At 44.8% G+C, this 14,721-nt stretch overlaps 3 protein-coding genes across 3 annotated transcripts; 2 read left to right on the top strand and 1 right to left on the bottom strand.

Moving 5' to 3' along the window:
• Positions 1 to 1,058: 1,058 nt before the first annotated feature.
• PtA15_9A522 (uncharacterized protein) lies at positions 1,059 to 1,466 on the bottom strand (the record flags this gene model as incomplete). Its single annotated transcript, XM_053172740.1, is given in 2 exon segments — positions 1,059 to 1,065; positions 1,084 to 1,466. The coding sequence occupies 2 exon segments, from the start codon at positions 1,464 to 1,466 to the stop codon at positions 1,059 to 1,061; spliced, it is 390 nt and encodes a 129-aa protein (XP_053023950.1).
• A 10,576-nt stretch (positions 1,467 to 12,042) lies between these two features.
• On the top strand, positions 12,043 to 12,978 carry PtA15_9A521 (uncharacterized protein; the record flags this gene model as incomplete). The annotated part of the gene is made up of 2 exons (XM_053172739.1): positions 12,043 to 12,588; positions 12,685 to 12,978. 2 exons carry the CDS (start codon positions 12,043 to 12,045, stop codon positions 12,976 to 12,978), a joined length of 840 nt encoding a protein of 279 aa, XP_053023949.1.
• Positions 12,979 to 13,280: 302 nt separating this feature from the next.
• PtA15_9A520 (uncharacterized protein) lies at positions 13,281 to 14,126 on the top strand (the record flags this gene model as incomplete). Its single annotated transcript, XM_053172738.1, has 3 exons — positions 13,281 to 13,291; positions 13,504 to 14,029; positions 14,100 to 14,126. The coding sequence occupies 3 exons, from the start codon at positions 13,281 to 13,283 to the stop codon at positions 14,124 to 14,126; spliced, it is 564 nt and encodes a 187-aa protein (XP_053023948.1).
• Between the last annotated feature and the right edge of the window lie 595 nt (positions 14,127 to 14,721).

The following is a 14,721-nucleotide window of genomic DNA, read 5'->3' as shown; positions in this document are numbered from 1 at the left end:
TCATCATGTCTGCGCATCATGTATCATGTCCGCACATCATGTATCATGTCTGCGCATCATGTATCATCATGTCTGTGCATCATGTATCATGTCCACACATCATGTATCATGTCTGCGCATCATGTATCATCATGTCTGCGCATCACGTACCATGTCTGTGCATCATGTATCATGTCTGCACATCATGTATCATGTCTGTGCACACCACATATATGATGCACACAATGTCTGTGGATCATGTATCATGTCTGGGCAGCATGTATCATGTCTGCACATCATGCATCATGTCTGTGCATCATGTATCATGTATGCGCATCATGTATGCACACATCATGTATCATGTCTGCGCATCATGTATCATGTCTGGGCAATCATGTCTGTGCATCCTGTATGGACATGTCTGTGCATCATGTATCATGTCCGCACATCATGTATTATGTCTGCACATCATGTATCATCTCTGCGCATCATGTATCATGTCTGCGCAATCATGTCTGTGCATCATGTACATGTATCATGTCTGTGCATCATGTATGCACACATCATGTATCATCTCTGCGCATCATGTATCATGTCTGCGCAATCATGTCTGTGCATCATGTACATGTATCATGTCTGTGCATCATGTATGCACACATCATGTATCATGTCTGCGCATCATGTATCATCATGTCTGCGCATAATTTATCATGTCTGCACATCATGTATTACGTCTGCGCATCATGTATCATGTCCGCACATCATGTATCATGTCTGCACATCATGTATCATGTCTGCACATCATGTATCATGTCTGCGCATCATGTATCATGTCTGCGCATCATGTATCATGTCTGCGCTCAAGTATCATGTCTGTGCATCATGTATGATGTATCCTGTTGGTGCACACCATATACATGATGCAAGCATCATGTATCATGTCTGCGCATCATGTATCATGTCTGCGCATCATGTATCATGTCTGCGCATCATGTATCATTTCATCTTTAGCTTGGATGTCTTGTGTTTGTGTTTCATAGATTGATTTTTCACATTGTAATTATTGATCAATGTGGTATTTATATACTATTAAATGATGATTACAAGTTATCCTGTTCATAAAAATCATTTTGTTCTTGAGCAAGCATATCCTCCTCTAGTTGATCTTCTCCACTTTCATACTCCATCATGACAGAGTTCCCAGATACAAGTGTCTCCCACATTGCCTTGGATTGCATGACTATTAAATCCCATTGATATTCTAGAGATGCTTCAGCTTCTTTGGAAACATCCAGGTAGCTCTTACTCCACTTCAAAAGTTCCAGACTCTGAGAGTTCCAAGACAGCCAAAGACGGAAGTTTTTTTTGGCCAGATTGTCCAAGACTGATTGCAAAACTGGCCTGGTGCAGTTGAATTGGGAGCAGATGTTTTGAAGCCATTGTTGCCTTTCATTGAGGACATCTGTTTCTAGATTTTCTGGAAGCATAACAAGAAATAAATTTAGATTTTAAGAGTGATTTAACATTATATTCATTAAAAGATACTAACCAACTTGCAAATATTGAAGAATTTGTTCCATGTTTCTCCACTTAGCAATAGCCCATTTCAATGCCTGTCTGGTCTCTCGTGCGATCCGGTGCAATTTGTCCTGGCAATGTGTTAGAGTAAGGTATGCCTGAATTCCGCTTTGGGTGTCGGGATCAACAGCCCATGGCTCACTGGGATGATCAAGCTGACTGGTATTCCAAAAAGGACTCTCTATTCCAAGAAGTTTCACTTCATCGAAAGCAGGTGTAGCTAGCGGAAGTTGAGGGGAGAATTTGTTGTTGAAATTTATAGCTTGGTTGTTATAGGCGTTCCATTTCTTACAAAAAATATTCATCTTGGAATTCATTTGTTTCTTGAAACGTGCTTGCACTCGTGTTCCTGTGAATTTATTTAACTTAAAGCATCAGACAGACAGCCCAAAATCTGGTATCTAATGTAATCTTACCTGATTGTCGTTGGTCCCACCGCTTTTGCATCTCAATAACCCCCACTTTGGCTTCATAAAGCTTGGACTTGCTTATTTTCAATTTGATCAAAGCTTTTATCTGGGCATCTGGGTGAGGTGAAAGTATATTGTCAATTTCAAATTATTTTGTTCGATTCAAGAAAGTAAAAATTACAGACCAGAACCTCCTGGTAAGTTATGAAAGTAATCTGAACCAAGTTCATCCACAATAATTTCAATCTGGTGTTCCAACATGACTAGCGTATCAGGAAGTTGCTCCAACTGTCTCAGCTGCGAATCGGTCCTGTTCCTCCTGCGAGTCTGGCGAAGTTCAAGCATTTCTTGACTAAATAAATATGTAGAGTTGAATTAATTTGATTTCCAAAGAATTGTAATTGTGGTTTCTTATGGGGAAGACAAAGGGATCTCACTGTGCATCTCAAAGCTTATCCTCCAATAATACCAGCTCCTCCACTAGTTCCCAGGTTTCCTTTTCGGTTGGAGTCTCAATTGCAGATAATTGCATCTCCCTTTGGCGCTCCCATTGAGTCTGGAAATATTCAAATTGGTGGCCGGTCCGTGCCTCGAGAGCTCTCAACACATCCTGAGAATCCCTCATGACCTGCTCAATATTTTTACCTCTTTCTAACAGAAGGCGGACTGAGGCAGCATTTTAATTAGTTCAGGCATGTTCACACCCTGAGAAATAATTGATACCCACCTGAATTAATCTTTCCCATGTCATTATGATGGACCAGACGAATATTTAGTCCCCCAAGACGGTGATTTGCAGAAGAATACCGTAGCTGACTGATTAACGGCGACAAAAATGCCCAGTTTCTCTCCATACCCTCTCCATCAGACATTCCCCAACCTTCATTCAAGCGTGGATTATATTGCAGTTGACAAGACCACTCATGCACATACGCATGGAAAACACTTGTCCCAAATTTTAAAAGGTTTAGTTCTTGTTCTTCAGGAAATTGATGACGCTTCCAAAAAACCACAATCAGTGCTTCCAAACATTGTTTGCACCTTACAGATGAATTTAAACATACTCGTATTACTCCCTTTTCAATGTTGCAGCCAATATCATACAGGATTCCCAACTTTCTCCGCTCCGGGTGTTGTTTGGTTTTATTAATCAGGTTATTGATCATGGTCATAGGGTAATACGCTCTGAATATTGGAATGAGATTTTCGAACTTTGGGTGAGAAAAATGAGATAAATTCATTACTGGTTCAATTTTTACACACTTCTCACCGCTCTTCACAATGTTGATCATTTGCAACATCTGATCATGTCTACAAGCCATTCCAAACAATCCGGTATCGTTGCACTCCTTCCAGGTATTCTGGTTTCGGATATTGTCTGCTGCAGTGTGTTGCTGAGTACATGGATCCTGCGTTGCAAATGAGTAAGAATTAAAGCTGCAGTATAAGATGATTAGTAGGTTATAAACCCACCACCCTGTCTGTCTCTGGTTCTGCTTGTAATTCTCCTTCCATTGATGCTTTCATCTCGGATACCTCTACAGGATTTATAAAAAGGCTAGGTGTTTTCAGAGATCCTGGTATTTCTATACTTGCAGCTAGGTGTCTCCGATGCTGGAAGTTGCCATCCATGCATGCAATGAAGTCCGGTTCATCTTCCCTTTTCCCAGTAACATGAGGGCCATAACATGGTGGACATATGTCAGCCATCTTATCGATTGGTCGCGGTCCAAGAAGTTCAGCTGATATGGTCTCCTCCCTCGAAATCATTTCCCTGAAAGCATCAACCGCAGAAGAAAGTGTGCGCCTCCACTCTCGGGTCTAGTAAAAAAATATTAGATCATATAAAATCATGTAGATTGTATTGCTGGAGAACGACTCACACTGAAGGAAACATCGGACTCTCCATTCCGATTTGGCACTAAAATTAGAGGATTGTGTGCATCCAAAAACTCGTCAATGGCTTTGGAGAAAGGAGACATTGCGACTGCACTATGTTTCCAAAGGATGTGGTGAAGTCGCAAAAGCCGAATAGAGAAAGCTGTCTTGGGGTACATGGGGGATCCTCCAATGTATCCCATCTGTATCAGTCGAACTTGATCATTTTGGCATTGACAAAATTCCACTTCAGACTCCTTTCGGGCTGAAATTTCTCAAAAAATTGAATCAGAGTTGGTCTTGGATTGTAATCTGAAATCGGAACTCAACTTAAAATATCCACAAGTACCACAAACCTCCTCCGCTTCTGGGCACATGTGCAGGGTGATTTCCAGTCGTGATCCCATTTTTGAAGATTCCCCCAAGTCGATGTTTTAGCTGAACACTGAAAGAAGCAAGAAAACATTGAATCATATACATCTTCCCAGTTTCTCTCCTCCAATTCCTTCCTTCTCCGGTAGGTTTGGCTCTGCAAGTAATCAGTGAGCCTCTGTACTTGAGGATCGATTTGTTCATTTTCTTTTCCATCTGGTTGTCTATAGAAATCCGTCTGATGGCTGGGTGTTTCGTCATTGTTCAAGGCTGTTTGCTGATTTCGATGATGAGATGGGGTACTGGAATCTCCCTCGACTGGTGTTAGAAACTGTCGGCTTTGTTCCTCGGTTTCTCGAAGTAAAATTTTCCCCTTCTCCGTTCTAGGCTTCTTGTGTTTTCGTGGCTTCTTGCCCCCCTCCCCCCTGAATCCTCTCATTTGACAATCACCTCAGAACTAGATAAATCCACAAAACAAAACAAATTATGAATGTTAGATCACGGATCACTCCCCTAAAATTTATTCTCCCATAATATCGAACATCAAAAACCGACTTCAATGGTTGTAATTACCTGCCTTCAAGAAACCAGAAGAACAACAAAAGTCAACAAGTAGATGAAGATTTAACAAAGAATGAATGAAAGTTAAACCGACTTACAGATTTGGTGGACTTGATTTTTGTGGTTGTAGGCTACCGTTAAATCTGGAAGATAATGTGTGGGAGACTTGTTCCAGAAGACCGCACTTGCTTGAATTCCAATCCATTCCAATACATGTATATACATATTTACACTGGCATTGCAAATATTTCCCTTTCCCCCTTCAAAAAAAAGGAAGTCCAACACTCTGCAGGCACAGCAATCTGCCATTCTGTTCTCACAGTACTGAATGAGCTGCCCATCCTGAGCACTTGAACAACGAACGCAATGGCACTGCAACCCCCTTACATGTACAAGTGAATCAGAGATCCAGATCTTGCTGCACGCTTTTGCACCCTGGTTGTACTTGAATGGAATTGATTATTTGCACAAGTACATGTGCAATTGGATGAAACCCACATGGATCAAAGGTCCCCACTAGTTCCCTATGTCTGGGACAAACCAAAAATTATAGTAGGGGGGCACTGTCAAAGGTGTGAGGCTCCTGTGTTACACTAACCTACAGTTTTATTATCAGCAAAAAACACCAAAAATACTGTCAGAAGCACATCTTAACAGGCGCTTTTTGGCGCCCTGTACCAGTAGCATTAGCAAAGATCCAGTGGAATTGCACTAAGCTAAATGTTAGCAGATTTCACCATGGTTGGCTTATCTGGGCCAAGTTTGGAGCTTTTCATTGTGAAATTCAAGGCAAATTTACCACAGCATTGGAATCAAGCCAATACCAGTTGTTTTTACAGTTGTTGGTTCATATAACTTTTCATCATGAAGTAATTGTTCTGAACATGAAGGAACTGTTCTGACAAGCCTGTTTCTGATGGGGAAATTTATTCTGGTCACATTTTTCCATGAATTTTTCAATCATTGAGGTGAGAAGTTTCTGCTTAGCTACTTATAAAATTCCCATTTGGACATCTTGTCAAGGAGGTTGTGAAAATTCAAAATAATTTTACCATCATTTATTACTAGGAAGTTTGAAATAGAGGCCCTTTTCTGAAGGTATTCTCAAGCAAAAAGGCAAATTGTGCAATAATTGTGTGCCTTGGCAATTTCAAGGGATTTTGCGTAGGGATTAAGTTTGGAACTGTTGATAAGATTTTGTTCTATAGAGCAGGTATCACATTTAGAGAAACAACTTGAAAAGGCTCTGATTATTTTTCCAACCCAAAATCCACTTTTCAAAGTGCAATCTTGAGGAGCAGAGCAAGTCAAATGAAAATTCCACAGAAATAACCAGTTATTCTTAAAAATAACAGTAATGACATAATATCAAAGCTGCCCAATGATTTTGCCATCCAACCAAATTCCCACTTTCCCAAATGCACTGTTGTCAAAGCAGCACCAGTCAAGACCTAACAGGTAAAGGAATATGTTTCCAAAACATAGTAATTTAAGTTGGGAATAAGTGGAGACAATATCTTAGGGAGGTGCAATTAAGCACAATAGTAATTTGCATCTATGGTACAACATAAAAGTGAATTGTGTTTCACAGATAGCAAATAGCAAAGGCCAACTAAAATCATGAGTTTCAGCCCCCCAATATAAAATCTGGGGGCTATTCCAAGAGATAACCAGTAAGGCTGCTGGGAGTTATTGACTTGCTAAGGGGTGATTGTCCCTCTCCCACCACAGTCATCTTCAATCAACAAGCATGATAACAACCAGCAGGCCGTTTTTTGTTAACACCCTTCAGGGGAAATTCTTCCCAAAAAATGGCTGTTTGAAGTGATTATACCTTTATGATTGCCAAATTTGATTTCGAGTAGGAATGAAGGATTCAATAATTTCATGTTGGGATTTACATGACTTGTTAGACCTTTCTCAAAAACAAGGACCATTTTCCCTTTCAGCCAGACTTGCTGGTGGATCTCAACAAAGTTCCTCCTGGGGGCTAAGCAAAAGGGGGCCGGGGCAGGTGCTTGCGCCCAGGGGAGACTTGTTAAGCGGGTGCGAGAATTTTACAATTCTTATTTCACAAGACATAATCCTTGTGAAAGGTATGCATTGGGATTTTATGGGATTTATGGGGTAATACATAATTTTACGGGGCTTTTGGACTTGTCTCGGCCATTGTAAATTATACATTGTAATACATGCAATGTAAATATACTGTGTACAGAGGGGTTTCCTAATATTACACATGATGTTTCACAAACCTTGTGACACCACCTTCGGAATTTCAACATTTGAACTCATACATCTATTTTTACGGGAGACAGGTTACAAGCCTTGATTTACAATGCTGTATTCACCCGGAAAAGTACACCGATTCACAATGATACACGAATTTTGCACGCCTCAACACCTTGGTCACGTTGGATTCCTGTCCACATGTATGTACGTCCTTTTTTTGCCTTCTCTCCCCCCAGCTTCTCTGTTTTGCCCGTTGGCTGATTACTGTTCAATAGTCTCGCTCATTTCGCTACCCACCCTCTTTCTCCTTCTTTATCGCCAACATGTCAGACGGCAGCAGTGTTCACAATGATTTATCCGAGCCCCTAGACCCCGACAACAAGCCAATAAACGGAAGGAAAATCTTTTTTGCCCCTTCCGGACTCGAAGAGACATTTATTGATCATGACTGCAGGTTTGATGACGAAGGATATCCACTGTATCCTAACAGGAAGACAATCTTTGTGAAAACTCCGGAGATGACTGTCCACAACTTTGGATTTGTTGGATTCCCCAGGACAACAAGTGTTGATTGGCGAGCCGATAGATCCTGGAAAGGTGTGCGGATGTATTGTCTTGGCGCCTTGATCTGCAATCAGCCCGGTTGCCAGTGGGTCGGATCTCCGCCAACCGGCAAGGGTGCAATTGAGGATTACTTGGCAGTGCCAGTCTTTTTTCATCTTTTCTCAGTAGCACACTTCTTTTTGGCGCTGAAATAGTGATTAATAGTGATCCAAAATGCCCTGGCTCTGCCAGAAAGTGTCCTGGGCAAGTTGGACATCAATCCTGCAAGAACACACTGATCCGATTCGATGAAAACATGCTAACTGGATGGGCCATTCTCCGTCACCATGGCACCCACAACCACCCATGGCCATCTCCAAAGAAGCCGGACCCCCTTTCAAAGCTAAAGTTGAAAAACGAAGTGAAGAAGAACCCCAGCGCAGGTGCTTTCAAGCTCAAAGTGAGTTGTTTGATTCATTCTAACCCTGCTGTTGCCAAAGCTTCGAAGAACATAACCTGATGGATAGTTTCCTTGTATTGTTTAGCTAGGGAAGCCCACTGCACCTCTCAACCCATTCGAAAGTGTCACCAAAATCCATGAAGCTTTTGTGAACAGTGATAGACTGCGATACCACCGGCGGCTCATCCTCATTGAGCTTGGAATCAACCCGGACAAGGGTGGCGCTGGGCTAGGTGATAAGTTCTTACATGATATGTTCCAATGGAACTAGTAAGTCTAGCCCGAGTCCATTTTCTAGATTGCTCACAGCTGATGCTTGGATTCTAGTGTTGGTCTTATGATCAGTTCTGTATCTTTCAAGCCAGGGATCGAACACTTTACGTTTCAGACCAAGTGGATGGAGGAACGATTAGTCTCCCGCGATCACAACAACGAGGTATACAGCGGGGGCCTCTTGTCTGATGTTACTTACCGGCTTTTTGAGACGGGTTACTTGCTGTCTACCTCAATGTTCTGCGAGGAGACTGCGCGTTGGATCCCTGTCCAACTCTCCTGGATTCGAGGTCTTAGTGCCGAATATTACCAGGCGCATTTTACGACGCTCTTTGAGCAGTTTGTTCGGCCCTCTTTTACGGTTTCCGATCGAGAGACCCTTGTCCGCCAAGTGGTCGATTTCTCTCTGGCTCAGAGGGAGGGATTTGTATCGGCTTACATGAAAGTTTTTGGTGTTACCGACCGTCAACAGGCCCTTGCAAAGTTGAAGGGATGCCACAAGCATTTTCGAGCTCAAGTCACACGTGTGAAACGGAATCGGGCCGTTGTCCCACCCGAACAAGAGGTAATTTTTGAGTGTCTTTTTCAATCTGCACAGTGTTGAGCAACTGTCCTGACGACTTGTTCTTACTTTTCAGGCTCAATTTCAAAAACTCTGCCTAGATCTCTTGGTGTTACCTGAGGAAGGTAAGCCAACTCACGAGCAGAAGATCGATGAGCTCCGGCGGCTTTTCCCAAAGACAAAGCGATGGTTAGATTGGTGGACAATGGTTGATGTTGAAGCTATGCTCTTCCCATCCAAACGGGCCATGATCACGAGCTCCGCAAACGGCAAAGACAATCTCCCTGACACCACAAATGCGCAGGAGAGTATGCATAGACTCTACTACATGATCAGGTTTGTTTCATCCTCTCTTTGTTCAATTTTTACCGGCTACTGACCATCGCTGGTTTCTTTGAGTTGACAGCGAAGGGAAGAAGTGTTTGATTGTTGGCATGGCAGAGCTTTATGCTTTTGTCAAGGCCCTTGAAGACGACTGGCATGCCGTAATGAGAGGCGTTGCGATCGAATACGGTGCAAAGAACAAAACTCAACAAGACCTAGCGATCTCGATTGGCTGGCAGAAACCACCGAAGCGCAATCCTGCCAACCGCAAGAAAGCTGAGCTCAACGATGGTCAAGCTCCCGACACCACCGCCGCCTTGCTCCCTAAGAATTCTGGAGGCCGGCCACCAGGATCACGGAATTTGATCAAGGACTCGATGACAACCTATATCTCTTACTCAGCATCCGATGCTCCAGCGAGGAAGTTTCGCTGCTGGTTGGCTGCCGGACTCGAGAGCCTATATGCGCTGTTCAACCCTCTCTGGCTTCGTGGGACAAATGGCCTCAAGAACGACATTTTCACCACGCTCGTCAAGCATTTCAATGCACGGAGCACCTGGGAATTAACTTTAACCGGTCAAATCCGGTCCATGCTGACAAACGGTCAAAATTCGCTCCATTCAACTGCCAACAAGTTGTCACCTGGTAGTTTCAATGCCGGTGTCTATTGCTCGACAGATCTATTCATCGACTTGCTCCTCGATCCGTTTATCCGGAAAAAAACTAATGTTGATTATCCTCCCCGAGAGCTCTTCACGGTAACCGAAGTCCGCACAGCGACATGTGAAGCTCAGCCGGACGTTGAACAGCCCCATCCTCGTGGAATTCGAGATATAACAGTCCTGCGGATTCAGAGGGAAACTTTTCAAGCGGCCAATATGGAGCCTTGTCTGGTCCAACATTTAATTACAACTTGGGCCACGGAAGGAATCGCCTCCGTTTCTGGACTTTGCTGCAAGTTGTGCGCTTCGACAAAGGAGCCAGAAGAACCTCACCACATCTTTGAAAAGTCGGTATTGAGTGTCGAGAATGGGGGGGCACCGCAACACTTGTACTTGTTTGTTCAGGTTTCAACAATCTTCGACGAAGGCGAGCAGAAAAGGTCAGAGGAGCAGCAATCTTTCATGTCGGGATTAGATTTTCCCCTCTACTTGGATTTCCATGGGGTCAAATACACCCTCTTCTCTCGTGGCTTCTGGAACGGCTCGCATTACTGGTGCAAGATGCTCAAGAATGTCGGCGGCATCTCAGGTGTATGGATGCACGACGATCGCGCGAATGGTGGTATTGGAAGGCTGATCAGTCCAGATAATAGCGCAATTGCTGGACGCGCACCCAGCACGAGCTGGGTGTTCTACTCACGACCGTGGAACTCAAGCGAGGAGGAGTTTGTCTCCGATAGCATTGCAAAGATCGCTCGTGACAACAAAGAGGCGCCTGGATCGATGCCATTTGCCCATCTGGGCATGCTCCTCAACACTTCACCGAACTCACTGATCCCAACCATTGAAGATGATGCGGAAAATGATGATCAGCAAAAGATGGTGGCCGCGGACATGCCAGTACCCAAGGTAACGACTTCGAATGTCACGGAGGTTGCCCCTGCTCCAACACAGAAGCGGCGAACTAAAAAGCGCAAGCCATGTGAAGCAACTGCAATCCCTCCATCTGGAGCGGCTCATGCGACCATTGGTGCTCCGTCGGGAGCAGCCAAATCGACTGTTGGCGCTCCCTCTGGAGCCAAAAAGCCGCTACCCACGTTAACGATTTCAAATGCCACGGAGGTCGCCCCTGCTCCAACAAAAAAGTGGCGACCTACAAAGCTCAAGCCATCTCAAGCAACTGCAATCCCTCCATCTGGAGCGGCTCAAGCAACCATTTGTGCTCCATCTGCAGCGGCCAAAGCGACTTTTGGCGCTCCCTCTGGAGCGGAAAAGCCGGTTGAGCTCAAACGAAAAGCGTCGGGCGAGTTTAAGATACGATTGAAACTCGGGAAGACCAGCAATCAGCAACAGACGATTGAAGAGTCGAAGATCAAAGAAACTGAACTTCCCAGCAAAGTGGAGAAGAAGACGAAGAAGACCCTCGAGCCCAAACGCTCGGCCACTCGATCGAGCACCCGCAAAGCTACCAAATGTTGAGGAGGTATGGTAAGGCTTGACTTTAGATTAATTTGGCTGTCTCAATGTTTGAACAGTCGATTTTTTCTTCCTGTTTTCTGGTTGGCAATTATGCATTGTAAATAGTGATATGGCTTGTGAAATTCACATCTTGCTCCCTCTGATGGGATTTCCACAACCCTTGTGAATGCCGCAAAGATCACATGTAAGGAAAGGCTTGTAAATTTTGATTTATTACGCCTCACATGCATTTTTGCACATGATTTTTTTTGCAAGGGAAAGCCTTGTGAGGAAATCCCTTGTAAAATTATATTTCAGTGCGCCAGCCGGAAAATGAACAAGGCATGTTTTACAATCGTGGTTTTACAATGAAGTCAAAAATGACGGGACACTTGTAAAATTACAAATCCCTCACGGTTTGTGATAATTTTACAAAGCATCTGATTTACGAGGCATATGCCTTGTAAAAAAAGGGTCGCAAAATTCAACCCCCCCCTTGTTAAGTCACTCGCCCAGTGCCCAACTGGCCAATTCCGACTCCACTTCCAGAAAATCAGCTTCGCCAAACCCAGTAAGTTCCATTTTATCACAAGATTTTCATCTAGATACTACAGCTCCAGCAGACGACCAATCAGTTCCGACAGAAGATGGACGGGCTCAATCTCCCCATGAAGGCCGCAATGACAAACGCCGAGTGACTGATAAGGACCGTAGCCTTGTTTTCAAGGAAGGCAGGACTGTTGGCAGGCGATGGGTGCCCGGCTCAATCTCCCCATGAAGGCCGCGATGACAAACGCCGAGCGACTGATAAGGACGGTAGCCTCGTTTTCAACGACAGCAGGACTGTTGGCTGGCGATGGGTGCCCGGCTCAATCTCCCCATGAAGGCCGCAATGACAAACGCCGAGCGACTGATAAGGACCATAGCCTCGTTTTCAACGACAGCAGGACTGTTGGCTGGCGATGGGTGCCCCGTCCGATGGAGGTGGGTCATCGAGAAGGACCACGGAGACGACACTTCTACCCTTGCGGCTTGAGACTTGGGGCCAGCTTTCTTTTAATCGGAGACAACAATTTTGACATGAAGCGATCAAAGCCCCAACAACATATGATTCGGAAGGTCGCCCCTTGGCCGCCAACCCCCAAATCAACCGCCATCGTCTGTCCTGCTCATACACATTGTGATCGTTCAAATCGGCGCTGGTCAGCATTCAACAGTTGTTTAAGGGCCTCCTTCGCTCCGACAAACTTGGGGCGCTCTGACGAACTTCAGGCTGCCGGGATGCTACTGGTGCTTGTACATCAGTTTCTCCAATTCCAACTGTCAGCGGGCTGTTGATCATTCTTGATTGGTCTTCCTGATTGCCCGACCCTCGAGCATATCTCCCAGCAGATAGCTTCTCAGCATGCTCGCACACTAGCACTGCATCATCAGCAGGACTCTAACTCCTGCGAGGACTCCACTCATTTGCTTCCCCTTCGCGAGTACTCCCCTTCTTTGCTTTCCCCCTCCACCAATCTCAACACCAGAGCTGACTCGTCCTCTGTCTGTACCATCCCCAGTGAAGACCCGGCCGTTTGTGTCCATCAGGACCTCCAAACCCAAGTTGCTCAACATGTCTCCATCCCCCCAGCACAAAGAAAGCACCCGCCAATTGCTGCAATGGCCCGCCAGCGAACCATGTAGTCTAACCGGTCTGCCAATCTCCGCGCCTCCAACCTCAACAGCCATTGCTGCGATCCTCTCCGCTCACAGAGCTCGCGCCTTGCTGCCCCGGCATCTTCTCCTGACGCCTATCTTCCTGCACACACTGCTCCCATGGCCACCCCGAACCATTCCCACCCTGCACACAAGCTAACAACTCCTTTTTTTCCACGCTAACTAACCCCCCCTTTCACCCTTTCCAAAAACACAGGGTAGAATTGACCTTGTGATTTTTGTCCCTTTTGCCAGACGGTACAAAATATTACTATCCACCAAAAACTCAAATGGCTCAAAAGTAAGTCAACCCCACATCCTCACCCCAAACCTCACTTTTTTTTTCATGCCGGATTGCATTGGTGCTGTGTGATGGTGGGTTTGAACGCGAAGCTCGCCTGCCATCACATTGTGGGGCTACTGAGGCATTGTCGCGAAGACTCTGCCATGTTTGACTCCTGCCAACGCAATCCCAGCAGATATGGAGGGCTGATAATGATTTGTTTGGCTTAGTATGGATGAAGGCGAGGTCTTCAAAATTGAAGATCTGAAGCGGGGATCGGATTACCTGAATACGGACTCGTTGAATTCCCAAGCAATTGGATTTCTCCACTCTCAACATATGCGAGCCACCAGGAAAGTAGTTGATTTCGACTTACATGCTGTTTTCTTGATGCAAGAGTTCGGGAGGTCCAATTCTATCCAGAAGATTGTCAGGATGATCCGAAAGACATATGATGAAGATTTTCCACCCAAAACAACCTTACAAAGTCAGTTGGTTGGTGCTGCAAAATTGGTTGAACATCGGATGCAAGTTTACCACAAAAATCAACAAGCCAATCCAACTGTAAAAAAGCCGTTCTGTCTCCGATATCCCACCTACATCGATGTAATCAAGCACTCAATTTCCTCTGAGGATAAGTGTGAGGTCCTACCTGGTGACGTAATGGTCATTCTTATTGATGAGGGGGGAATATGTATTGGGGTAGGCCTCCCTCCAAAGCCGCAATCAACAAAGAGCTTGCATGTCCCTCGTGATGTTAGTATAATCCATGCTGCCCAACTTACATGTTTGAATTATACGTGGGCTGACCATGTTGGTTTCTCAGGTTAGGGCCAGGGAGCGATTGGATTGATTTGTGGTAGACAACGTGCTTCAAAGCAATGAAGACAGTGTAATACGGTCCAGTCATATGTCTAATCAGTTCCCAGTTTCTACTTTGCCTCTTTCTTTGGATACCAAGGGGGAGGTACGTGCAGGCGAGGGGGCCAAAAAATCAACAGTCTCCTATCAAGCTTATGGATATGGCTTGGGAAGTGTAAGTTCATGATCTTAACTCTCCAAAATGAGACTGGACTAAGAGCTTCCAATTTAGCCTCTCTCTGCAGGTGCTGCAGACAAAACCATCAAATGTTCCACCCATGATATCAAGAAAGAAGAGCTACAGGGCCACGGGGACCATTGGAAATCCGAACCTGAACCCAATCTTCCGGAACCTCTTCGTACTGAAACCGGTCCACGGGCACGCGGGCTTGTTGAACTTCGACACGATATGGTATTTTATCATAGATTGTCTTACTGGATAAACAAGGCATTCCTTCCTGAAGCTTCATTAATTTCTGAGCAAGCCGTTGATTACTTAGAAAAAAGTGCTTCTAGTTCGGTGAAAGAAGTCAATGGGCTGGAGGACAATGTGATAATTGCAGGTATGCTTTTCTCCAATTGTAGGA

Source organism: Puccinia triticina, chromosome 9A, assembly GCF_026914185.1.
Source record: "Puccinia triticina chromosome 9A, complete sequence".
NCBI lineage: Eukaryota > Fungi > Basidiomycota > Pucciniomycetes > Pucciniales > Pucciniaceae > Puccinia > Puccinia triticina.
The sequence above is the reverse complement of the archived record's forward strand: the minus strand, read 5'-3'. Positions and strand labels throughout refer to the sequence as shown.